This window comes from Nomascus leucogenys, chromosome 8 (assembly GCF_006542625.1).
Source record: "Nomascus leucogenys isolate Asia chromosome 8, Asia_NLE_v1, whole genome shotgun sequence".
NCBI lineage: Eukaryota > Metazoa > Chordata > Mammalia > Primates > Hylobatidae > Nomascus > Nomascus leucogenys.
This window is the reverse complement of record NC_044388.1, coordinates 21,065,053-21,090,834: the sequence shown is the minus strand read 5'-3', so window position 1 is coordinate 21,090,834 and position 25,782 is coordinate 21,065,053. Positions and strand designations below refer to the sequence as shown.

The window sequence follows — 25,782 nt, the reverse complement described above, 5'->3', positions numbered from 1 at the left end:
TCCTAAGGAGTTATAGCTAGTGTACATGAACATTTTCAAGACCTGGACAAGGGCAGAATTACAGACCTATATCATTGCTATAAAGGTTGCGGTTGAATCCAGCCGAAGTGGATGAATTCTGAGTCACTTTTAAGTATTTTGCCTTGAACAAATATTTGTCTTTCAGTTGTCATTTCTTTCTTTTCACTTCCCTGTTATCCTACTTTATATGTTTCCTCTTAGAGCTCGATCTTGAAATCCGCATTAAGGTAAAACTTCCACTGAAAATGTGCAAATGCAGTCTTAGTTCCAGATTTGATTTAAGGCACCTCATAGATCTAACCCTTTGCCTATCCTGAGCTTGGCATCCCACCATAGATTCATTTCTCACAGCCTTATTTATTCCTAAGTTATCTAAGCTTCCCTAGTGTTTTTTTTTTTTTTTTTTTTTTAGCTTGCTTCTAGGGTTCATTGTAACATAACCTGTAAACTAAAGAATAATTCAGGGTGCTTCGAATACTTTTTAAAAACTTATTTTGAAGAAATTATAGACACACCAGAAATTGCAGATGGTACAGCACAACCCCATGTTTCCATCATGAGATTCCTTCAGTGATGATAACTTTTAGTGCGTCATCAAAACCAGGAAATTGATATTGGCACAGTACAACTAACTAGACTACAGACCTTAATTTGATTTCAGCAGTTGTTGCAAGTGCTCATCTGGGGGAGAGGGGTTGTGTGTTGTGTGTGGTGTGTGGTAATTGTGGTGATGGCTTTGTGCATGAATCTGTGGCATTTTGGCACGTGTGTAACCACTAGCACATTCAAGATACAGAATCATTCCATCACCACAAAGAAATTCTCTCATGTTTCGACTACTTGTGTAGCACTTCAATAATGCACTGGCTCAGCTCATGCCTATGACCCAACCCCAGAGTAATTAACAATCATTGGTCTCATTTAGACCAGAACTTCTAATATATTTCATCTTCTATCTCTCAAGATAATTGCTATAAGAGCTAAAACTATTTTTTGTTTTTATTTAGGGAGAGTAAGCAATCACTTTTTGTAGTCCTAATCGTATGCATAAAATATCTTTCATAGCACTTATGTAAGAACTGTAAGAAAAATGTATCTTCTTAAAGGTATATGATTGACATTCTACTATAAAGACACATGCACACGTATGTTTATTGCAGCACTATTTACAATAGCAAAGACTTGGAAACAATGACAGACTGGATAAAGAAAATGTGGCACATATACACCATGGAATACTATGCAGCCATAAAAAAGAATGAGTTCATGTCCTTTGCAGGGACATGGATGAAGTTGGAAGCCATCATTCTCAGCGAACTAACACAGGAACAGAAAACCAAACACTACATGTTCTCACTCGTAAGTGGGAGTTGAACAGTGAGAACACGTGGACACAGGGAGGGGAACATCACACACCAGAGCCTGTAAGGGGGTTGGGGAGCAAGGGGAGGGAGAGCATTAGGACAAATACTTAGTGCATGCAGGGCTTAAAACCTAGATGATGGGTTGATAGGTATAGCAAACCACCATGGCACATGTATAGCTATGTAACAAATCTGCACGTTCTGCACATGCATCCCAGAACTTAAAATTTTTTTAAAAAGTATATAAAACACATAATTGAATGAGTTTGAAAACTTCAGTCTGGTGTGTATTTAATAATTCTATTTGGGGTTATTTTGGAACAATACATTGAGACGTAATGGCTTCTAAACTAAACTGACTTAAGAAAAAATTTTAATGGGCACCTAGTACTTATAAAATGCCTGGTTATGGGAAATTATTTTTAGAATTTTTATTATGATGCTTCTCATTTGATTGAATAAGTTATTTTTAATTTTTTCTTTTTTGTTTTTCCTTTGTAAAACATGTACCTGTGGAAGACTATAAATAATGAAAAATAACTCTCTTACACACTCAGACCCTAGTCAACAAACTTACTTCCTCAGGGGTAATCACTGTATTCATTTTTTGAGTATTCTTCCAGAGATATTTCATACATATTCAAGCCTAAGTATATGTAGAAGCTTTTAACTACAGTGGTTCTGAGCCTGCATTTTTCATTTAATGCTGTGCTTTAGAGATTGTTCCATTGATAAGGAACATTGAGGTCTGCTTCTTATTTTACATTGAAAGCATAGTATTTCATTGTGTGGATGTACAACTAGAAGACTTCTCATCTGATATATGGTAGTAGGGAATTGTAAAATGTGATCTCTGAGCATTTCAGTGTGACTGTATTTTCCAGCCTTTATTTTTTTAAAGTTAGACCAAGGCTTTTTCAGTGGATGTGGAGTCCACTGACAGGTGTTCAGTGTTCTCTTCCTTGCTCAGACCATACTCAGTGCATTATCTATAACTTCCATTTTGAGTTTCTGTAGCTGATGTGAGAAATTAGACCCTTAAGAAATAATCTTAGGGCAAAACCCCTAAGGTTTTTACTGTTCAGTGTTTGCCTTAGTGTTTCCAATTGTCTCAGCCATACCCAATTCAATAGCACTTTCCTTTTTTCAGTAGTTTGCTTTTATTGATTCTTCAGTTGTAGCAAACACAGCTTACCCTTGATAAACATACCCCATCATGGGAGCAAAGCTGTGTGGGCTCGTTAGTGGTAAACTACTAGTCAGAATATTTAATGTGCCAAAGTCATCTATTAATTTTACTCAGGAAGCCGAGGATATTGGTTAATCATGTTAGTCAGTTAAATAAAGATTAAGAGTTTTTTGTGTTTCATAATTTTAGGTAACCATTTAGTGGGCATTTAAGTTGTTGCTAGCATTTTGCCTCCTACAGTGATTCAGTAAATATACTTAATCATTTTATCTGGACACATGTAGGCTTTTTTTAAAAAGCCTTAAAATGGGATTACTGTGTCTAAGGGGATCATCACTTTTTAATTTTAATACATTTTGCTGAAAAAAATCTTAAATATTTTATTACCTAATTTTCAATGTTTAACTGTAGTAAAATATGATATATAAATTCTTTCTTTCAAAATTAGCCAGTTTTATTTCTCCCTTTTCTTCAAATTGATTTGTAGAGAGGAAAAACTGTGTTCATACGAATCATAAAATACATTAATGGGATTCGAGAGGCATTGAGTCATAGAATTCCAGACGTCTCTCACACACAGATGACTCACTTTCTGTGTTGTTGTGCTATGTGTGTGGTTTATCTGGTGCAATAGATGTTTCTCAATTTGACTAAATCTGATCATATTTAAACACTCTAGGACGTTTGCTGTGTTAATGAGTAACACTGAAAAGCCTAGGCAAAGTATCCTTTCTTAAAAAAAAAAACTAAATTAGGACATATCTTTGCATGTATTCTGTTACTTTAGTGGTTCTGCGTTAGCTCTTTCAACAATTGTTTGTTGAATAATTTCTGTGTAGAGCATTCTGTTTCCTGGGGTGGTATATATTGGAATAAAAAACAATGTCTTGTGCTAATTGTGGTGAGAGAAAGAACCCTTAGCTTACTGAACAATTTAACATTATTGGCACTATATCAACCTCCCTTTACTGGAACACCTGTTACTATTTTAAGGACAAAAGCAGTATTAAAATTATAGGAAGAAATGTTTGAAGAGACCAGTGATAATTATATGTTACACACATTCGCCCCCCCTGCCCCACCGCCGCCCCCCACCAGAGAATATCTTGCTCTGTTGCCCAGGCTGGAGTGCAATGGCATGGTCATAGCTCACAGCAGCCTCAAGCTCCTGGACTCAAGCCATCCTCCTACCTCAGCCTGCTGAGTACCTAGGACTACAGGTGCATGCCACCAGCCCAGCTCATTTGTTTACTTACTATTTTTTTGTAGAGGTGAAGTCTCACTATATTGCCCAGGCTGATGTAGAACTCCTGGCCTCAAGTGATCCTCCCACCACAGCCTCCCAAATGTTAAGATACGTCCGTATATTAACATCACATACTACAGCTAAGCCTTTTTTGGATTGCCTGTAGATATTGAATCCTTCTTTTGCCTAGCAAGCAGGTTTTTACTTTAATTCTCAATGGCCCAACAATTTTTTCTTAAAGTAATTAAGGGATTCCTAAACAAGAAAATTATTACAAAATCAAGTATAATTTTCATTTGTTTAAATCTTGAAAACTGTGTCAGTATTCTAATATGGTAAGAGGCCCCCCAAATATAATACCTACTTTAAATAGGTTTATTTATCTTACTAGCATGAAAGTCAGTGGTCCAAGCTGGTAAGGCAGCTCTTTTCTGTAGGATTATTTATTCCAGATCTTGTGGCTTGACAGCATGCTAGTATATTGGCCTACATTTCCATGGTCAAAGGGGCTCAGTTTCACATGTGCCTTCCAGCCTGTGGGAAGCAGGAAACAATTAGCCCTGTTCTAGAGTAGGTTTTTTTTTTTTTTTTTTTTTTGGTGAAAGAATCTCTCTCTGTCGCCCAGGCCGGAGTGCAGTGGCGCGATCTCGGCTCACTGCAAGCTCTGCCCCCCAGGTTGATGCCATTCTCCTGCCTCAGCCTCCCAAGTAGCTGGGACTACAGGGGCCCGCCACCATGCCCGGCTATTTTTTTTTTTACTTTTTTTAGTAGAGACTAGGTTTCACCGTGTTAGCCAGGATGGTCTCGATCTCCTGACCTCGTGATCCACCCGCCGCCTCGGCCTCCCAAAGTGCTGGGGTTACAGGTGTGAGCCACTGCGCCTAGCCTAGAGTAGTTGTCTGTTAAGTTGAAGATGACCTGGAAGTTGTGCCCATTATTAATTTCCACTCACATACCACTGGTCCACACCAAGCAACAACTTCCATGGAGGCTAGGAATGTATTTTCTCGCTGGGTGGCTAAGTGACCAGCTAAAATTTTATTCCTGTGGACAAAAGGAAGAACATAGTGGAAAACAACTAACAATCTGTCACAAAAGCCTTCATAAAAAATGAAGGATGTAAGTTTCAATGTGAGTATTACTGAATAGTTTTTTTCAAATGCAGCCAAGTCAGTAATACTCTGTTGTAACTTTAGATAGGGTATCTGTGAATTAAAAATCCCTGAATGTGACATTACTATAAAATCTTGCATCTTGAACTGGAGAGCACTGTTGTTTTCTGGTAGTAGGTCCATGAAACATGCATTAGTGGTAGCTTCTTTTCCTGGAGGAAGATTTGGATGAGTATGTGTTTTTTATATTGAAACAGACAGGAATATATTTTGGAGATAAAAGTAAAACTAGCAGGAATGTTAAGAAAAAACTTAAAATTCTTTAAAGTATAATGTCGAATCCCCCGAAATATTTTTCCTTTTTGCCCCTAAGGGTACTCTTGTGAAAACATTTTGATAAGCAGATCTTTTGGTTTGTTAAGGTTTATTTTATTCAATTAGGTTAACAGTTCTAAACTGTAAAACTGCGGAAATATACTGACGAAAAGATTAGTATGAAGTAAAATTTTCCTTTATATATCAGCAGCACAAGCATCTTTATTCAAAGAAAGTCTTGCTATTTCTTTGTCATTTTAGTTTTTTTTTTTTATTCTCTGCTGGACTTTATACCACTATTTTAAGGTCAAGTATTTTTTTAGGCTTTTGCCTTATTAAGGAAATACCCTGTATTTTTGTTTTGTTGTTTTTTTTGTTTTTAATAGAGACAGGGTCCTGCTCTGTTACCCAGGGTGGAGTGCAGTGGTGCGGTCATGGCTCACTGCAGCCTCATTCACTTGCAGGCTCAAGTGATTCTCCTAGCTGGAACTATATGTGCATGCTACCATGCCTGGCTAATTGTTAAAAAAAATTTTGTAGAGACAAGGTCTTGCTGTGTTGCCCAGGCTTGTCACATCCTTTTTTTTATATTGGGACTTGCAGACTAGGCTAGAGTTATAGAAGTAATAAGTTGATAGTTAATAATGGTTTGGTGGGGGTGGGGGGGGTTGTTGTTGTGGTTATTTAAACTATTATTAAAATTAACCTTATTTTAAAACTTATTTCCCACCTTTCCTTATTATCACAGGACAATGAAAAGCGAACCCCATTGCACGCTGCAGCTTATCTTGGAGATGCAGAAATCATTGAACTTCTTATTTTATCTGGTATGGTAACCTCTGAGTAATAAGAACACATTATGTATATTTTTGTTATTCTTAATGTTTCTCATTCATAATTGACTACTGCATGACCTGTTGTTCATATTTGTTTTATCAGCTGAAACTTATTTTTATATTCATTCTATAAATACTGATCACATATCTTTTTCTGGGTGCTTAGAGTACATTAAAGAACAAAACAAAGAATGCTGCCCCCTTGTAGCTTATACTCTGATAAGGAAAAACAAGCAGTAAATACAAGTGAATTTTATAGTATATTAAATGATGATGAGTGCTTTGAAAAAATGAAAAGGTAGGTCAGGATAATTGGGGTGGGATAAGTATTATATATAGCGGTTTTTTTTGGTTGGTTTTTTTTTGTTTGTTTGTTTGTTTGTTTGGTTTTTTGGTTTTGTTTTTTGAGATGGAGTCTCGCTCTGTTGCCAGGGTGTAGTGGCATGATCTCAGCTCACTGCAACCTCCAACTCCCTGGTTCAGGTGATTATCCTGCCTCATCCTCCTGAGTAGCTGGGATTACAGGCACATGCCTCCATACCCAGCTAATTTTTGTATTTTTAGTAGAAATGGGGTTTCACCGTGTTGGCCAGGATGGTCTCGATCTCCTGACCTTGTGATCTGCCTGCCTCGGCCTCCCAAAGTGCTGGGATTACAGGAGTGAGCCACCATGCCCGGCCTATATAGGGTATTATATGGAACAGTTATAGTAGGCCACATTGAGCACAGAATTATAGGAGATGGTTGCAGTTCTGCTAGGTGGAGGTAATGGTGGTTTATACCAAATACAACAGTGGAGACAGTAACAAATAGTCTGATAGTAGATATGTTTTGAAGGCAATGCCAGCAAGATTTCTGTGTTTCAATAGCTGTTATCTAACCCTACTTGAGGGCCTGTAAAATGCTTTTAGTCAATTATACTCCTTTGTTATTTTTTCTAAACTATTTAAGTCTTTATAATATGAAGTAATACTAGAACTGTCTATGACAGAATAGCTCCTATTGTGGTCAGACTACCTGCAGTCCCAAAAAAGGCAAGCAGACAGACAGAGTTTAGAAATACTTTTGTTATAGCCAGATGATTGTAATGATATTTATTGGGAAAGGATATATATTATTGATTTGAGCTTGTATTGCCAAATTGCATACATACATGCATAATGAAATTGGATTAGTAGTAGTATTCCTTTGATAGTTTGTGGAAAGGAGGGCTCAGAGGGAAAAATTTTGTGTGAAGATTTCGTTAAATAATAGCCCAAACAGAGTTTTGCCATTACAAATTCATAAAAACTTAAGAATCAATTTGATTTTAAATACCTTATTTCCATAACAGATTGCATGATCATATAAAATTAAGTATGGTTAAACATGGACCTGGCTAATATTTTGTTAGTTTCTTTATGAATAATTTCACTGCTGATGTACTTCCCTGAAGATGCCTGTTCCTTATTAATTTTCAGCTAAAATTTACTCAAGAACTGAAGAGGTTGACAAAAATTATCTTTTAATAATATAAATTAATGGGACACAAGTTTATGGAATTTTCTACACAAACATTGTCCAAGAAACAGTTTAGGACTTTAGATAAGAAGTCTACTGCTGCATTTTTTATTTTAACACAGAATTCTGATTATTTTTGTTTTGTCATAAAGATTATTTTATATGATTCCACGTGGAGGGTTTTTTGTTTGTTTGTTTTTTCATTTTTTATTTTTACACCCAGGAGAAACTTTTCAAATGCCTCAACTTCCTCATCTAAAAAAATGGGAATAATATAAATTTTATAGGATTAAAGAAGCAAATGAGATTATGTCATTAAGATACCTAGAAAAGTCCCTGGTATATAGTATTCAAAATTATGACTATTTTTTTTTAAGCAGCATTTCTTTTTTTTCCTTCACTTTTTTGGTTCTGCCAAGTAAATAAATTCCTTGATATCAGGAATTATCTTCTCTGTGACTTTTAGATTTGCTTTCTTAAAAATTCTCACCTCCTCAGTTTTGAAGTCCAGTTATTACATTCTGAAATGTAATAGAAGGAAGATGGAAAAAGATGTAAAAGAGGAAGGAATGACTTACCTACTGGGGGAAAATGAAAAACAATTTATTTCCACAATCTAGAAAGACAAAGGTTGAAAAAAAATAGACTATATACTCTGGAGAAGTGTATTTATATGTTTTAAATTCTACAATCAAGAAACAGCCTTTAAAGCTTTATATGATATAAGTTTCTTCCTGAACAGGGTAGGTATTTGCTCCCCTGAGCAAATAGTAAGGGCACCTGTAATTTATGGATAACAGAGCTCTAACAAAAAAGATAGGTAGTAATCAGGCTGTGTATTTAACTTATAAAAGTTGACACTATAGAGGATAACTCCCATAGCCTTTTATAAAAATATCCTTTCACATAAATGAGGAAGGAACCAGGAGAGTTTTGGTTTTTTTTGTTTGTTTGTTTGTTTTTTGAGACGGAGTCTCGCTCTGTCACCCAGGCTGGAGTGCTGTGGCGCAATCTTGGCTCACTGCAAGCTCCACCTCCCGGGTTCACGCCATTCTCCTGCCTTAGCCTCTCCGAGTAGCTGGGACTACAGGCACCCACCACCATGCCCGGCTAATTTTTTGTATTTTTAGTAGAGATGGGGTTTCACCGTGGTCTCGATCTCTTGACCTCGTGATCCTCCTGCCTCGGCCTCCCAAAGTGCTGGGATTACAAGCGTGAGCCACTGCGCCCGGCCATTTTTTTTTTTTTTTTTTTTTTTTTTTTTAAAGACCTAGTCTTGCTCTGTTACCCAGGCTGGAGGGCAGCGGCACCATCTTGGTTCACTGCGACCTCCACCTACCAGGTTCAAATGATTGTCCTGCCTCAGCCTCCCGAGTAGCTGGGGTTACAGGCATGCATCACCAGGCCCAACTAATTTTTGTGTTTTTAGTAGAGATGGGGTTTCACCATGCTGGCTGGTCTTGAACTCACCTCAGGTGATCCACCTACCACGGCCTCCCAAAGTGCTGGGATTACAGGTGTGAGCCACCGTGCCCGGCCCAGGAGAGATTTTGAAATCTGAACCAGAAACCTGATCAGGAAGGAATTTTGATTGGTGGATATTTCTTCAGTTCATTCATGTTATATCCATTTTAAATTCCTATTAACTCTTTAAAAGTTGATTAGGACAGTTTTGCAGAAGAGATACTGCACATTTTAGAAGTCAAGTATAAGCTAACCAATGAATTATTAGTTTTATATTGGAAATAGATTTCCAGAATAGCAGGGTAGTAAAAGACTAATCGTATCCAAATTTTAGTTCAGAATAAATATCAGAAGAATAGTCTTCAGACAATATATAGTATATAGACTTATAAGGTTCTGTATAGATGCTTCAGGAGTTCTGCTTAAATTTGGTTCGAATGCCATGGTTGTTGAGGCCCAAGTTAAACTGACTGATTTCCATAACCCTAATTTTAAATTCTGGATCCATCAAAACAGGCTTTTAATGAATTATGGTAAGTTGAGTTATAAATTAGAATTGAAACTAGATATTTGATCTGATCAATTCTCTAGGTAAAGATGAGGAAAAAATACATGAAGAGAAATATAGGCAACAAAATTAAGCTAATTTGTTTATAGTTAGTAATGAAAATTTAGTGTAGGTGTTTACACTTCATGTTAATTACCAACACCACATTGTAATAGCAGGTAGGTATAATCTTAAGTAAATTAAGCAATATGAAATAATGCTTACTTGTATAAAAGTCGTGTAAGATTGCATTATATAAAAGTCATATGCTTTCATAAGAACATAAAATAGAGTCAGTTACTGTGATTTTGTATTTTAAAAACTACTTCAATATCCATAGCAAGAGTTCTATATTCTCTAAATATATTTCTCTAACATAAAAAAATACAAAGATTGAGATTATTTTAGAGTCATTTCCTTCTGTGTTCATAGTTCAGGTTTTTATTATGTCTGACTTGTGATTAAAAATTAGGAAATAAGGATATTTATATTTTCTCCAATTTGTTTCACTCTTTTGTGTTGCCTTGGCCCTTTAAGTGATGTGGAAAACCAATGGAGAGTTCTGTTTGGAGTAGAATAACGTGCTCTGACTTCTGTTTTTAAAGATTGATTCTCTGGCTTTGGCTTCAAATTCTTGACCATTTTAAGTCATGTTTATCCTACTTTTTGTTATTTCTAGGTTTTTATCTTTAATAGTTTTCCTTTTTTCCCCCAAACTCAGCTAGCTCTCATAGTCTCTCTACATTGTCTTCTCTCTTTCTTGTAACTTTTCTTTGAGGTCACCTCTTCAGAACTTAAATTCAGTGAAGTTGAGTATATAGAGTAGCGCATGAATTCATCCTCTTATTTTCTGGGATGGTTTTTTCCAACTGTATTTCTCCTAGTTTACTCTACCCTATATATTTTTGTCCTAGTCCTGTGCTGGATGCTTTCAGATTCTTACATATCTTCGAGGAATATGCCTCTTTGTAGAACAGAAAGGAAGGGGCAAAAAGTGAGCATCTGTTAGGTTTGTTTCTTCAAATAACTCTCAAACCAAATTTTAAGTTCAAGAGTACATGTGCAGGTGTGTTATGTAGGTAAACTTATGTCATGTGGGTTTGTTGTACAGATTATTTCATCATCCATATATTAAGCCTCCTTCCCGTTATTTTTCCTGAACCTCTCTCTCCTCTTATCGTCCACCCTCTGATAGGCCCCAGTGTGTGTTGTGTCCCTCTGTGTGTCCATATGTTCTCATCATTTAGTTTCCTTTTTTTGTTGATGTACCACAGGTGGTTGGGCTGGCTCAGCAGCTTCTTAGATCAATGGGTTCTTAGGTAGTAATCTGCTGGTGATTGGCTGTTACTCTCCCTCATCTCCAGCTGGGTAAAAAATTAATAAAGATGCCTTCTTGGTCTCTTTTTTTTAGCACTGCCCCACTTTATTCTTATGCAGCGTGAGGTTAAGAGTTCTGTAGATGCTTTTCCTGTGAATTACCCAGACAGCTCTAGATCGTCTGAAAGATTTTTAGGGATTTTAGGACACAGCAGAGAGAAAGGAGCAAATGGGACACACATGCAAACATGACTTTTTAGAGGACTCGGTAACCTTCCCAAGATCTGAAGAAGCTTCACTTGACTCAGTGTCCTTCAGTTTGGTACACATTTCACTGCTACTGATAGAAATAATTCATAGTTTGGTTTCTGGTTGTAACTGTTTCCTTATTGTATTGAAGATGGTATCTCTTCTCATTCTCTTTTATATTTTGGTGACTTGTTTTAGAGTAAAACTACTCACTTTCTTTAACTTGCAGTCCAGAATTAAATTCTTCGGAAACCAAGTATTTGTACGTGATACAACTCTAAGATTTGTGGATGAGAGGTATAATTTTTGGCGTGATACCTGTAATCAAACAAGTGAATACATCCATAGAATCTATAGTAATACTAGAGTCCACTGGAATTAATGTTATAATTATTATGGAATGGGGTGAAATAATAGCAAACAGTGAGCTTATTACATTTTAAATATTGTTAAATTTAGCCATTTCACTAATCTCATTTTATCCTAAATTTGTGAAGGTATTATTATAAGGAAATTAAGGCATTTAGCTTTTAAACTTTCGAAGTTTTTGTACTGCTAGTAAAAGCTAAAGCCAGAATCCAGATCCAGGCAGTTTGACTACAGAATCTGTGTTCTTAATCCTGCCGTAATCAGAATCTTCCTCTTTTCTTCCCACCATAATGCCCACCCTCCTCCCCCGACCACCTATTTAGCTTTTAGTAAAATTTGCATGTGAAGTCACTTTTATTGAAGAACTTTTAAAGACTATTTTCTCGCCACTGAGGTATAGATATTTTGTTTGGGAGCTTATTCACTTAATGCTTGCATTCAAAACTATATGGTTAGCAGTACCTCAGACCTTAAACTGCCTCCAGTAAGTATTAAGTCCTTAAATGACTGCATTGTGGAAGGCATTTGTCAAAAATTCATTTGATTGGCCTTTTATTAAAAAAAAAAAAAAAAAAAAAAACTCTCCTTAATAGAAAACACCATTCTGATGTTTCTGGCATTAAGAATGAAACCTAAAGTATGTGTCTCTTCTTTTTACTTTAGTGCTGGTACATTAGTTTGCTGGGGCTGCTGTAACAAAATACTACAAACTGGGTGGCTTAAACAATAGAAATTTATTTACTCAAAGTTCTGGAGGCTATAAGTCTGAGATCAAGGTGCTGTCAGGATTGACTCCTTTGGAAGGCTGTGAGGGAAGGATCTGTTCAAGGTATCTCTCTCTGGCTTGTAAAATCGCTGTCTTCTCCCTTTATTTTCCCTCTGTCCATGTCTTTTTGCAGATTTCTTCTTGTAAGGACACCAGTCATACTGTATTAGGACCCACCCTAATGACTTCATTTTAATTAGCTCTGTAAAGATTCTATCTCCAATTAAAGTCATATTCTGAGTTGCCAGGGGTTGGGAGTTGAACAAACCCACAATAGCTGGTATCCACAACACTCTTAAAAGATACAGTGCAGCAGCTATTTTTTTCAGCATTACAGTTGGAAAAGTGGAAATGTCATTGGGTTTTGCTCATTCTACTCTGAGCCTGAAAACCGAATCTGAACCTTTTGCCACTGCACTGTTAGGTAGCCAAAGAAAAGCGTTATTTCCAGTTTGGGAAGAGGGATAAAAGTACTTGGCTTCTGGCCCAGCTCACTGGTTATGGACTATCTCCTCTGATTTAGGAGCAAAGAAGAAAACAATTCTCTGCAAATAGAAGTTTTGGAAAATGATTTGTGAGACTATTTATAATTATTACAAACATTTATGAAGTTAGCAATAACTTTAATAGTACCTACTATCAAGTTCTTAGCCTAGATCAGAGATTGGCTAACGTTTTCTGTAAAGGGCCAGATACTAGTTACAGGCCATACAGACTCTGGCAACTATTCAACTCTGTTGTTGTAGTGAAAGCTGCATATTTAATATTTAAATTGAATAGATGTGGGTCTGTTCCAGTAAAACTTTACAAATTAGGTGGCTTGAAGCCTGTGGATGGTAGTTTGAAGACCCCTAACATAGATTATAAAGATACTACCTCATCTTTTTAATGTTAGAGTGAGGTGTCTTAGTCTTTTCAGGCTGCCATAACAGAATATCACAGACTGAGTGACCTACAAATTTTTCTCAGTTCTGGGGCCTGGGAAGATCGTGATACCAGAAGATTTGGTATCTGGTGAGGGCCCACTTCTTATTTATAGCCAGCAGTCTTTTTAGTATAACCTCATATGGTGAAAAGGGTGAGGGAGCACTCTTGAGCCACTTTTATAAGGGCATTAATCCCATTCACTGCCATCATGACCTAATTACCTCACAGAGGACCTCGCCTCCTAATACCATGACATTGGGGTTGGGATTTTAACATAAATTTTGGGGGAATGCAAACATTCAGACCATTTGACAAGGTTTGGTAAGTATGAAATAATTTATTCTGAATATTCCAAAATAGGATAGAATGTTATAACTGGAAATGGATCATAAGGATGATTTAGCACAGTTCTTTATTTTACAGGTATAGTTGCCCCTTGAACAATGTGGAGGTTAGGGGCACTGACTCCCCCAACCCCAACACAATAGGTATTATATGTATTATATACTGTATTCTTACAATAAAATAAGCAATAAAATGAAAATACTAAGAAAATCATAAAAAGAAAACATACTGTGTATTGAATGGAAGCAGATCATCATAAACATCTTCATCCTTGTCATCTTCACATTGAATAAGGTGAGGAGGAAGTGGAGGGCTTGCTGTCTTGGGTTGCAGAGATGGAAGAAAATCTACATATAAGTGGACTCATGCAGTTTGAACCAGTGTTGTTTAAGGGTCAGCTGTAATTGAGGTTCAAAAATCAAAGAATTGGAAGAAGTTAGTGACCAATTAGATTAGGAGAAAATAAGTCAATCAGTTGTCTTGCAGAGTGAAATCTGGAGTCAAATGGAATACTCCTAATGGAATTGCTGACTGTAGAACTTCGCAGAAAGAGTGCCCTTTGTTGTTTAAATCTGGGGCCCATCCTCACCCCCTCCCAGCCATACATATTCATATCCACCTCCCCCTCACCTCACCACACACACAGCCTAGGAGTCAGGGATTGTGATTTGCAAAATGAAGACCCAGGCCCCAGGAAACAGTTCCAGGTCACATAGCCAACTAGTTATACAGCCATTATGAGATCATGTATCTCTCCTGCTCCAGTGTTCCTTCCACTAACCCATGACTGTGTCTTCACAAGGTTAGACCTCTCTTCAACTGCATTGCTGTCTAGAGCCCTAGACTAATGTAAGTAAGTAAATCAGGTTTTTGTTTTTGAATTTATGTTTTATCTCCGAATAGCTAGACATTTAATTCTAGATTCAGGTAACCTTTTCTTTTACAAAACTATTGTTTCGGAGTGCACTTTTATATGGGTGAAATATTACGTGAAAAGATTGGGTGAGAGGAAACTGATTAGCTGGGTTTTTCTATATAATCTACAACTGTGGTATGAAATGGATACAACCTGTTTAGGTGATCCTGCAGTTGATTTTTAGTCGTGTTATTTATTGCATGTAATATCAGAAACTCAGTCACATCTCTACTCTAGAAAGATGAATCTAAATTCAGATATATGTGTGAGTACAGGCTCTGGCCGTTTATCTTAAGGGAAAGTTCAGTTGGTATATGTGGATTTGTGTGGGACAAGGTAAGACTTGTTAAAGAAAATATTGATTATACAGTTGGACATAACCATTTTGAATTTAATGAGGTGCTTCTGGCATGTAAGTTTTCTGTAAATATTGGTTTATAGTACTCACTGATGGTATCTTTCTTAAATTGCTATGTATATTGTCTTTTGTTCCTTAGCAGTGCTTTTTCACACCACAGGCTATGCCAGTAACCTAACTTCAACAAATGACATGGGACTGCTATTTTATATTCTTTTCTGTCTTAATGAGTAGGAAATAGTAAAGAAATTAATCTTCTCTTGGTTACTTAAGGTCATCCTTATAAACCACAAATACTATCTTCTACCATGTAGAGGGCATGTGATTATGCCACCAGAGGCAGTTAACGACATTTGGTTTTATTTCTCTCTACAAAGACTGTTTTTTGTTTTAAGTGGGTATGATTTCTCCCTGCCTCCCCTGCATCTCCATCCTCATTATTAGCTGTTGTGGCCGGTGTTTAATACTCCAACTAGCTATTGAACTAGTTAACTATATTCTGGAAATGTCTTTTCCATTTCTAGAATGAATTTGTCGTTTAAAGTGTATATGAATATATAGATAACTTTGGAGTGTTCTGTGTAGAACAGAACTCTGTTTACCTTTAGACAGCCCACTGACATGAGCTCTGGGAATCTGAACCATCTGAAGTGTGCTGCTATGTTTATTGCTTTTACGCTATTTTTCAGTTTACAGGGACACAGCCAACTGCTGCTCTTGTAGTGTACATTACTGTGTCATATTTATCTGTTTATATTGTAAATCACATGTTAGTTAACTAATGTGGGTGGGGGACTATTGTTTCATTGGTGCCCTCAGATATAAGCCCTGATTTCTCATACAGTTGACCTTTATTTTCCAAGGAATTAAAAACATTTGATTAGGCTCTTAGAAGAAATGCATGATTTTTTTAAAATTTATTATTATTATTTTTCTTTTTGAGACGGAGTTTCGCTCTTGTTGCCCAGGCTGGAGTGCAATGCCACGGTCTAGGCTCACTGCAACCTCCACCTCCCAGGTTCAAGTGATTCTCCTGCCTCAGCCTCCCGAGTAGCTTGGAAGCTTGGGTTACAGGCACCCACCACCATGCCTAGCTAATTTTTTTTTGTAATTTTAGTAGAGACGGGGTTTCACCATGTTGGCCAGACTGGTCTTGAACTCCTGACCTCAGGTGTTTTGCCCGCCTCAGCCTCCCAAAGTACTGGGATTACAGGCGTGAGCCACCACACCCGGCCAATATATACATATTTAAAGGTACAATATAAAGTTGCGTTACTACCCTAGTACCTGCCATATGCCCAGTTTTCAATGTGCCTCCCACCACCAACACAAACGTATAAGCACCCCCTCTTATTAATATCTTAGCATTCCTCTAGGGTTTCTTTATGCATATTAAGCAAATACAGTAGTTCCCCCTTTTGAAGAGGTATGTTCCAAGACCCCCACATAGATGCCTGAAACCTCAGATAGTACTGAACCCTGTATACTATGCACAAGTTTCTTTTTCCCTCTTCAGAATTTCAGGTAGAAGATTTGTTCTTACTGTAGATCTTAGCAACCTCAGCATGATTTCTTTTTTATTGAGAACTTACACCTTTTCACTTAAAGGAAGCATTTTACTGCTTCTTTTGGCATACTCAAATTTCCAGCATCACTACTCTTGCACCTTGGGGCCATTATTAAGTAATGTAAGGGCTACTTGAACACAAGCACTGTGATACCATGATAGTCAATCTGATAATCAAGAGGGTCCCATAAGGAAAGGGTGAATGGCATATGCAAGATACGATGGACAAAGGGATGATTCACATCCTGGGTGGATGGAGCAGGATGGTGCCATATTTCATCATGTTACTCAGAACAGTGAGCAATTTAAAATTTATGAATTATTTATTTCTGGAATTTTCCGTTTAATATTTTCAGACCATGGTTGACTGGGTAACAAGCTGTTAAAAGTGAAACAAGGGGGGACCATTGTGTGATAAGATAAAAATAATTATCTCTTCCTTTTTCTACATAAAAGTAAAGCATATTAGTCATACAATTACTGCTTTTTTACTTTCTGTTTTCAGATCTTTATTAGCACAGAGTCTCCTCAGTTTTTTGTGCCAGCCACCTTCTGTTTTTTGAGATGGAGTCTCACTATCTTGCCCAGGCTGGAGTGTGTGGTGCAATCTCGGCTCACTGCAACCTCTTCCTCCCAGGTTCAAGCGATTCCTGCCTCAGCTTCCCAAGTAATTAGGCTTACAGGTGCACGTGGGCCACCACATCTGGCTAATTTTTGTATTTTTAATAGAGACAGGGTTTCACCATGTTGGCCAGGCTGGTCTTGAACTCCTGTCTTCAAGCCATCTGCCCACTTCAGCCTCCCAAAAGTGCTAGGAGGATACAGTCATGAGCCCCCGTGCCCTTCTATTCTCCTGCTAATTAATACTTTGAATCAGACTTCTCAGCATCCCTCATGAGACCTCATTTCTTCTTTGCCTTTGTTGATTCAGGATACTGTCTGTACTAGGTGTCTGTGTTGATACCCTTTGGGCCTTACTGCCAGAGCTTTCCATTCTACTGTGTATAGATACGCATGTGCACATAAATATAAACCTGTAGAAAGAGGCACAGGGCTTAAAGAGAACTGTTGAAGTCCTAAGCAGATAAGTGGGAAAACGAAAGACGCTAGCTTCTGTGTCACTCCTTCACTATCTCTAGGGTTCCAGCTTCCAGCTGGCAAACATTTCAAATGTGTACTTTCTACATTCCATCTTCTACCCAAAACAAACATTGGCATTACTGTGATTAGGCAGTTTGTGTTTTAACCATCTAGGGTTCCACAGTGCCTGACAGATAGTTGCCCAAATGTTTATTACATGGGTATGTCATGCTCTCTGGCTGGTTCTTTATTTGCTGTCTTCCTTTCCTTCTTCCATAGCCTAACTCTGAGCATTGTTCAAAGCTCTCTAATTAGCTATTGATTCTTTGTGTCCTCACTGTCACTGCCCACAGAGAACTCAGCGACTCTCAGCATCTCAACTACTACATTTGTGGATGTTTCTTACACCTCCATTTCATTTTATTTTCTCTCATTTTTCAAGGCTTTAAAGTCTACCTCTAACATATTTGCTATTATGTACTAGGCACATTTATTATATGTTAATCTTTGTAACAGAGTACTATGAAGTCTGTTTTATAGATGAAGAAACTTGGGTTCAGAGGGATCACACAACTACTTAGGGACCCAGAGCTACTAATTGAAGGCATTACTTGAAGTCACTGCACTTGATTATTCCCTGACTCCTCACACTCAAAACCTAGAAATAATGTAAGCGTTAGGAAGTATGAAGCTTTGTTTCTGTTATAGTTGACCCTGACGTTAGGCTATTTTGTATACCTGTATTTCATCATTTAGAAAATGAGTGATTTAGGATTTGGGATATAAATCTAGGATTGCTTATAGGATAGGATCTATCAGCAAGTTCTGTACTTCCAAGAACCAGGGCTGTTTCTTCTCTACTTAGATATATTAATAGAATTATCCTACTATGCATGTGCTGCTTTTATTTGACTTGGATTTAATATGGGAGATAAATTATTCCCTCCTCAAGTAATGTAAATTTTTTTGTCTTAATGTGTTTGCATTCTATTAAGGTTAATTTTTGTCCATTGACAATGATTTTTAAACAACTGTACAAAATTGATTTGTTTAAAAAAATGTCTTTCTTAAGCTTTAGATATAACCTAGAAAGACATGAGTTGGTTCATTTCTTTCTCAATTATTTTTCTAAGTCTATAACCATTGTTTCTATCTTATACAATAACTTTATAGTACTAATGTGTTTTTAATCATGGCTGGAGAACTATTTTGATGTTATCATGTTACCTTATGGCGTGATATATTCATTAGTAAAGAAATGTAATGAAGACTTTAAAATAGTCTACATTTTATCTCTAAGTATATTCTTATATTCATTTATTTGTTTTTTTTAACACACATTCTAAAATGGGGTCTGATTTTTACCTTGGATATGCTCTGTATAAAGGTGGCTTTTCTAACCTATATATAAAATGATGTTTATTTTGTTTTAAATAAAAAAGCTAAGACTTTATTGGACAATTATATCAATTTAAAAGGCTAATTTTGTTTTATATTCTAAGGGTAATTTTATCAGCAGAAAGTGTAAAAAATAAGTTTTTTTTCAATTGTCATTTATCCAATTTGGATTATATGTAACTACTATTTCAGGAGATTTATTAAAAATATTTTATGTACAATATTTCAATTTATTTTTTTCTTCTTGTTGCAGGAGCTAGAGTTAATGCCAAAGACAGCAAATGGTTGACACCTTTACACAGAGCAGTTGCATCTTGTAGTGAGGTATGAAATTTCTCTTAGTAAATATATTGTATGTGAAAACATTAAATAGGTGTACCCGTGAATCCATATTCAAATGTTTTCAAAAGAAGGAAAAGCTACTGAGATACCTCGACTGGTCATTTTACTTTAGAATTTGTACAAACCAAATTAATTGTTTCATTTCTTCTTTTGTTTATAAGGCCTCTTGCAGTCTGAATAGAATAGAAAACCCTGCAGAGAATAGAAAACCCTACCTCTGTCCCTTCTAGAAGAGAAATCATTTTTCTCTCCTACATATTCTTCCTCAGGGCTTTTCTCTACCTGTTTACAATAGTCTCTTACAGAGGTTTCACTGATTGTGATCAAGAAATAATCTCATCAATGTATAATAATTAATTGAAATGTTACTTAGCTAAATACTGAAATTAGCTTCAAAACCATTACTTGACTGCACATTTTACTGGTTATAAATATACAACTTTAAAATGTTTGAGAGGGATTACAAGGAAGAATAGTTCCTTCTTGTTTACAGCCTTGTATATTGTTTGCTTGTCGAGATAACTGACATTTTTAGATAATGTTCATTATTTGCAAAGTATTTTTATATTTTTCATATCTTTCAGTCCTGAGGACATCTTTGTAGGATAGATATCTTGAGGAAACTATATAGTTAATGATTCATGAAAAACTACTCAGCTGTTAAATGATAGCGATGAGACAAAAACCTGAATCTTCTTTTTTTTTTCTTACTGTTATTTTACTTTATAATGTGTATTTGGTGCTTTTCTAAAATGCTTTGTGTCCAAAGCACCCCTTTTACCTACTTTACAGTAGTTGTAACTTGTTGCAAAGCTTAAAAAATAATTTAAAATACAAAAGTATGTGATAGTATAAGTTTATATTCATCTAGTATTTCTTTAGTAATTCAAATTGTGAGGTTAAGAAAGGAACTCCTAAGTGTAGCTACTGCTTTTTCTGTCCATCATGGGACTGTGTAGTTTGGGAGAAGGAAAGGGAACTCTAACTAGTGCCTCATGAGAAACTACGGAGCTTCTGTCTCTGTCCTTCTTTGTATTCCTCATTGAGGAATGAGATGAACTATATCTTGAACCCAGAGCAATAGCTGGGCAAGTGAAGAGTCATAAAGGTGAAATGTGACTGGGAAGGATTACAAACCCTGTAATTAACAGAGGCAATCTATTAGCTGTAGCCTCCTAGTTAGGAGAAGAAGGATAAGGACAGTGGGTGCAATTGAACACACAACCTAACTCTGAACTGGGTCCTTGATGTGCTATAGCTTATGAATTTATGGAACTTAGATTTGGAGACCCTGGCTTCAGTTATTATATGCAACTTTTCAGCTGTGCAATGTTGGACAAGTCTAGGAATTATAAAAACTAAGACATACTATCCAAAATACTTTGAATTCTGAAATTCCATTGTAATGTTATTAATTTTGTGGTTAGCCCTCCATAAAGATCTTTCTTTAAATAAAAGCAGTTAAGATAAACATTACTGTTACTGGAAGATACTCATGTTAGCCATACTTTTGTTTTAAGACTCTTGGGATTATGGCTATTAAAATAATGCATTTTTACCAGATTAAATCATAAGAAGGTACAATTTATATATTGGCAGAAGTTGTAAAACAGACCAAAAATTACTAAAGAAAAATTAACATTAGAGGAAGACGGCAAATTCTGCCAGAGACTTAATTCCTAATTTTTAAAAACTATGTGCTCAGCCTGAATTTAAGGGCAAGTTGTAGGTTAGAATGCAAATAATCCTAGTAAGTTTCTTAATTCTACTCTTCAATCTAAAAATTACAAGGCAGATCACTAAACAGAAACAAAACCAAGAACCCTCAGAGTCCACTTCACTACCCTGCTACCTCCACTGGAGCAGGTGCTAGTATCCACAGCTGTAGGACCTGAAGACAGATCACATCACAGGACTCTTTACAGACATTCCTCAGTACCAGCCCGGAGCCTAGTAGCTCCACTGGGTGACTAGACCCAGAAGAGCAAAAACAATCACTACAGTTTGGCTCTCAGGAATACCCATTCCTAGGGGAAATGGGAGAACACCACATCAAGGGAACACCCAGTGGGACAAAATAATTTAAACGGTAGTCCTTGAATCCCAGATCTTCCCTGTGACATAGCCTACCCAAGTGAGAAAGAACCAGAAAAACAATTCTGGTAATATGACAAAACAAGGTTATTTAACACCCCCAAAATACCAGCTCACCAGCAATGGATGCAAACCAAGACGAAGTCTGTGAATTGCCAGAAAAAGAGTCAGAAGATTGATTATTAAGCTAATTAAGGAGGCACTAGAGAACAGTGAAGTCCAACTTAAATTAAAAACATAATATAGAATATGAAGGAAAATTCTTTAGTGAAATAGGTAAAAACAATCACAACTTCTAGAAATCAAGGTCACACTTAGAGAAATGAAAAATGCACTGCAAAGTCTCAGCAATAGAATCGAACAAACAGAAGAACTTTAGCGCTTGAAGACAAGGCTTTTAAATTAACCCAATCCATCAAAGACAAAGAAGAAAAAATTTTTTTTGAATGAACAAAGCCTCCAAGAAGTTTGAGACTGTGTTAAATTTCCAAACCTGAGAATAGTTGGTGTTCCTGAGGAAGAAGAGAACTCTGAAAGTTTGGAAACTATATTTGAGGGAATAATTGAGGAAAACTTCCCCAGCCTTACAAGAGATCTGGACATCCAAATACAAGAAGCTCAAAGAACACCTGGCAAATTCATCACAAAAAAGATTATCACCTAGGCACGTAGTCGTCAAGTTATCTAAAGTCAAGATGAAGGAAAGAATCTTCAGAGCTGTGAGGCAAAAGCATCAGGTAACCTACAAAGGAACACCTATCAGATTAACAGCAGATTTCTCAGTGAAACCCTACAAAGCTAGTAGGGATTGGGGTTCTATTTTTAGCCTCCTTAAACAAAACAATTATCAGCCAAAAATTTTGTATCCAGTGAAACTAAGCTTCGTAAATGAAGGAGGGTATACAGTCTTTTCCAGACATAAAAATTCTGAGAGAATTCACCACTACCAAGCCAGCACTACAAGAACTGCTAAAAGGAGCTCTAAATCTTGAAAGAAATTCTTGAAATACTCTAAAATAGAACCTGTTTAAACCATAAATCTTACAAGACCTGTGTAACAATAATACAATTTGTAAAAAAAGGTATTCAGGCAACAAATAGCATGAGAAATAGAATACTACCTCACATCTCAATACTAACATTGAATGTAAATGGCCTAAATGCTCTACTTAAAGGATACAGAATGGAAGAATGGGTAAGAATTCACCAACCAAGTTTCTGCTGTCTTCAGTAGACTCACCTAACAGTAAGGACTCACAGAAACTTAAGTAAAGGGGTAGAAAAAGATATTCCATGCAAAAGGACACCAAATGTGAGCAGGGATCACTATTTTTATATCAGACAAAACAAACCTTAAAGCAACAGCAGTTAGGAAAAAAACAAAGAGGGACATTATATAATGATAAAAGGACTAGTCCAACAGGAAAATGTCACAATTCTAAATATGTATGCTCCTAACACTGGAGCTCCCAAATTTATAAAACAGTGACTACTAGACCTAAGAAATGAGATAGCAGCACAATAATAGTGGGGGACTTTAATACTCCATTGACAGCACTAGACAGATCATCAAAACAGAAAGTCAACAAAGAAACAATGGACCTAAACTATACCCTACAACAAATGGACTTGACAGATATTTACAGAACAGTCTACCAAACAACTGCAGAATATACATTCTATTCATCAGCACATGAAATGTTCTCCAAGATAGACCATATGATAGGCCACACAACAAGTCTCAGTAAATTTAAGAAAACCTGAATTATATCAAGTACTCTCTCAGACCACAGTGGAATAAAATTGGAAATGAACTCCAAAAGGAAGCCACAAAACCATGCAAATATGGAAATTAAATAACCTGCTCCTGAGTGATCGTTGGGTCAACAAGGAAATAAAGATGGAAACTGAAAAATTATTTGAACTGAATGATAATAGTGGCACAACCTATCAAAACCTCTGGGATACAGCAAAAGTAGTGCTAAGGGGAAAGTTCATAGCATTAAATGCATACATCAAAAAGTCTGAAAGAGCACAAATAGACAATCTAAGGCCATACCTCACAGAACTGGAGAAACAAGAACCATCCAAACCCAAACCCAGCAGAAGAAAAGAAATAATGAAGATCAGAGCAGAACTAAATGAAATTGAAACCAAAAAAAAAAAAAGGAAAGATCAATGAAACAAAAAGCTGGTTCTTTGAAAAGGTAAATAACACTGATAGACCATTAGCAAGATTAACCAAGAAGAGACAAGATCCAAATAAGCTCAATTAGAAATGAAATGGGAGATATTACAAATGATACTAGAGAAATACAAAAGATTATCCAAGGCTAATATGAACATCTTTATGCACGTAAACTAGAAAACCTAGAGAAGATGGATAAACTCCTGGAAATATCCAACCCTCCTAGATTAAACTAGGAAGATATAGAATCTCTGAACAGACTAATAACAAACAGCAAGATTGAAATGATAATTTTAAAAATTGCCAACAAATAAAAAGTCCAGGAACGGATAGATTCACAGCTGAATTCTATCAAACATTCAAGGAAGAATTGGTACCAGTCCTATTGATACTTTTCCAAAAGAGGCAATCCTTCCTAAATCATTCTATGAAGCCAGTGTCACCCTAATACCAAAACCAGGGAAGAACGTAACAAAGAAAACTACAGACCAATATCCCTGATGAGCATAGATGCATAAGTCCTCAACAAAATACCAGCAAACCAAATCAACAGCATATAAAAAAAGATAATCCACCATGATGAGGTGGGTTTCATACCAGGGGTGCATGGATGGTGTTATTAACATACCTAAGTCAGTAAATGTGATACACCACATAAACAGAATTAAAAACAAATATTTATCACATTATCACCTCAGTAGATGCAGAAAAAGCATTTAACAAAATCCGGCATCCTTTTATGATTAAAACTCTCAGCAACATCAGCATAGAAGGGACATATCTTAAGGTAATAGAAGCTATCTATGACAAACCCGCATCCAACATTTTACTGAATGGGGAAAAGTTGAAAGCATTCCCCCTGAGAACTAGAACAAGACAGGCATGCCTACTTTCACCGCTTTTATTCAAAACAGTACTGGAAGTCCTAGCCAGAGACATCAGACAAGAGAAAGAAATAAAGGGCATCCAGATCAGTAAAGAGGAAGTCAAACTGTCACTGTTTGCTGATGATATGATCGCATACCTAGAAAACCCTAAAGACTCATTCCAAAATTCTCTAGAACTGGTAAATGAATTTAGCAAAGTTTCAGGATACAAAATTAATGTACACAAATCAGTAGTTTTGCTATACACTAACAGCGACCAAGTTGAGCATCAAATCAAGAACTCATTCCCTTTCACAATGGCTGCAGAAAAACAGTAAAATAGCTAAGAATATACCTAACCAAGGAGGTGAAAGACCTCTACAAGGAAAACTACAAAACAGGGCTGAAAAAAGTTGGACAACACAAATAGAAACACATCCCATGCTCATGGATGGGTAGAATCAATGGTGCAAAAATAACCATACTGCCAAAAGCAATCTACAAATTCAATGCAATTCTCATCAAAATACCACCATCATTCTTCACAGAATTAGAAAAAAAAAAATCCTGAAATTCGTATGGAACCAAACAGGAGCCTGCATACCCAAAGCAAGACTAAGCAAAAAGACCAAATCTGGAGGCATCACACTACCTGACTTCAAACTATTCTATAAGGCCATAGTCACCAAAACAGCGTGGTACTCGTACAAAAATAGGCATGTAGAGCAATGGAACAGAAATAGAACCCAGAAATAAGGCCAAATACTTACAGCCAACTGATCTTCGACAAAGCAAACAAAAACAGTGGGGAAAGGACACCCTGTTCAACAAATGATGCTGGGATAATTGGCAAGCCACATGTAGAAGAATGAAACTGTATCGTCATCTCTTACCTTATACAAAAATCAACTCAAGGCAGATCAAAGACTTAGATCTGAGACCTGAAACCATAGAGATTCTAGAAGATAACATCAGAAAAAACCCTTCTAGACATTGGTTTAGGCAAAGACTTCATGACCAAGAATCCAAAAGCAAATGCAACAAAAACAAAGATAAATAGATGGGACTTAATTAAACTGAAAAGCTTCTGCACAGCAAAAGAAAACAATCAGCAGCATTAACAACTCACAGAGTAGGAGAAAATCTTTGCAGTCTATACACCTAACAAGGAGTAATATCCAGAATCTACAAGGAACTCAAACAAATCAGCAAGAAAAAAAAATCCCATCAAAAAGTGGGCTAAGGACATGAATAGACAGTTGTCGAAAGACGATGTACAGAGGGCCAACAAACATGGAAAAATAACATCACTAATTATCAGGGAAATGTAAATCAAAACCACAAAGTGATACCACCTTACTCCTGCAAGAATGGCCATAGTCAAAAAAATGAAAAAATAATAGATG

General features: G+C 36.5%; 1 protein-coding gene across 9 annotated transcripts in view; it reads left to right on the top strand.

Annotated features, from left to right (window-relative positions):
- ANKRD28 (ankyrin repeat domain 28) overlaps positions 1-25,782 on the top strand; it is a 194,319-nt gene that overhangs the window by 95,743 nt on the left and 72,794 nt on the right. For all 9 annotated transcript variants that reach the window (XR_004031290.1, XM_030816861.1, XM_012508548.2 and 6 more), the window contains 2 exons: positions 5,996-6,074; positions 19,140-19,210. Coding sequence is in view for 5 of the 9 variants with exons in the window: in XM_012508548.2 (XP_012364002.1) it covers positions 5,996-6,074; positions 19,140-19,210 (150 nt within the window). In the remaining 4 variants the exon portion in view is untranslated. The remainder of the gene's footprint in view (positions 1-5,995; positions 6,075-19,139; positions 19,211-25,782) is intronic.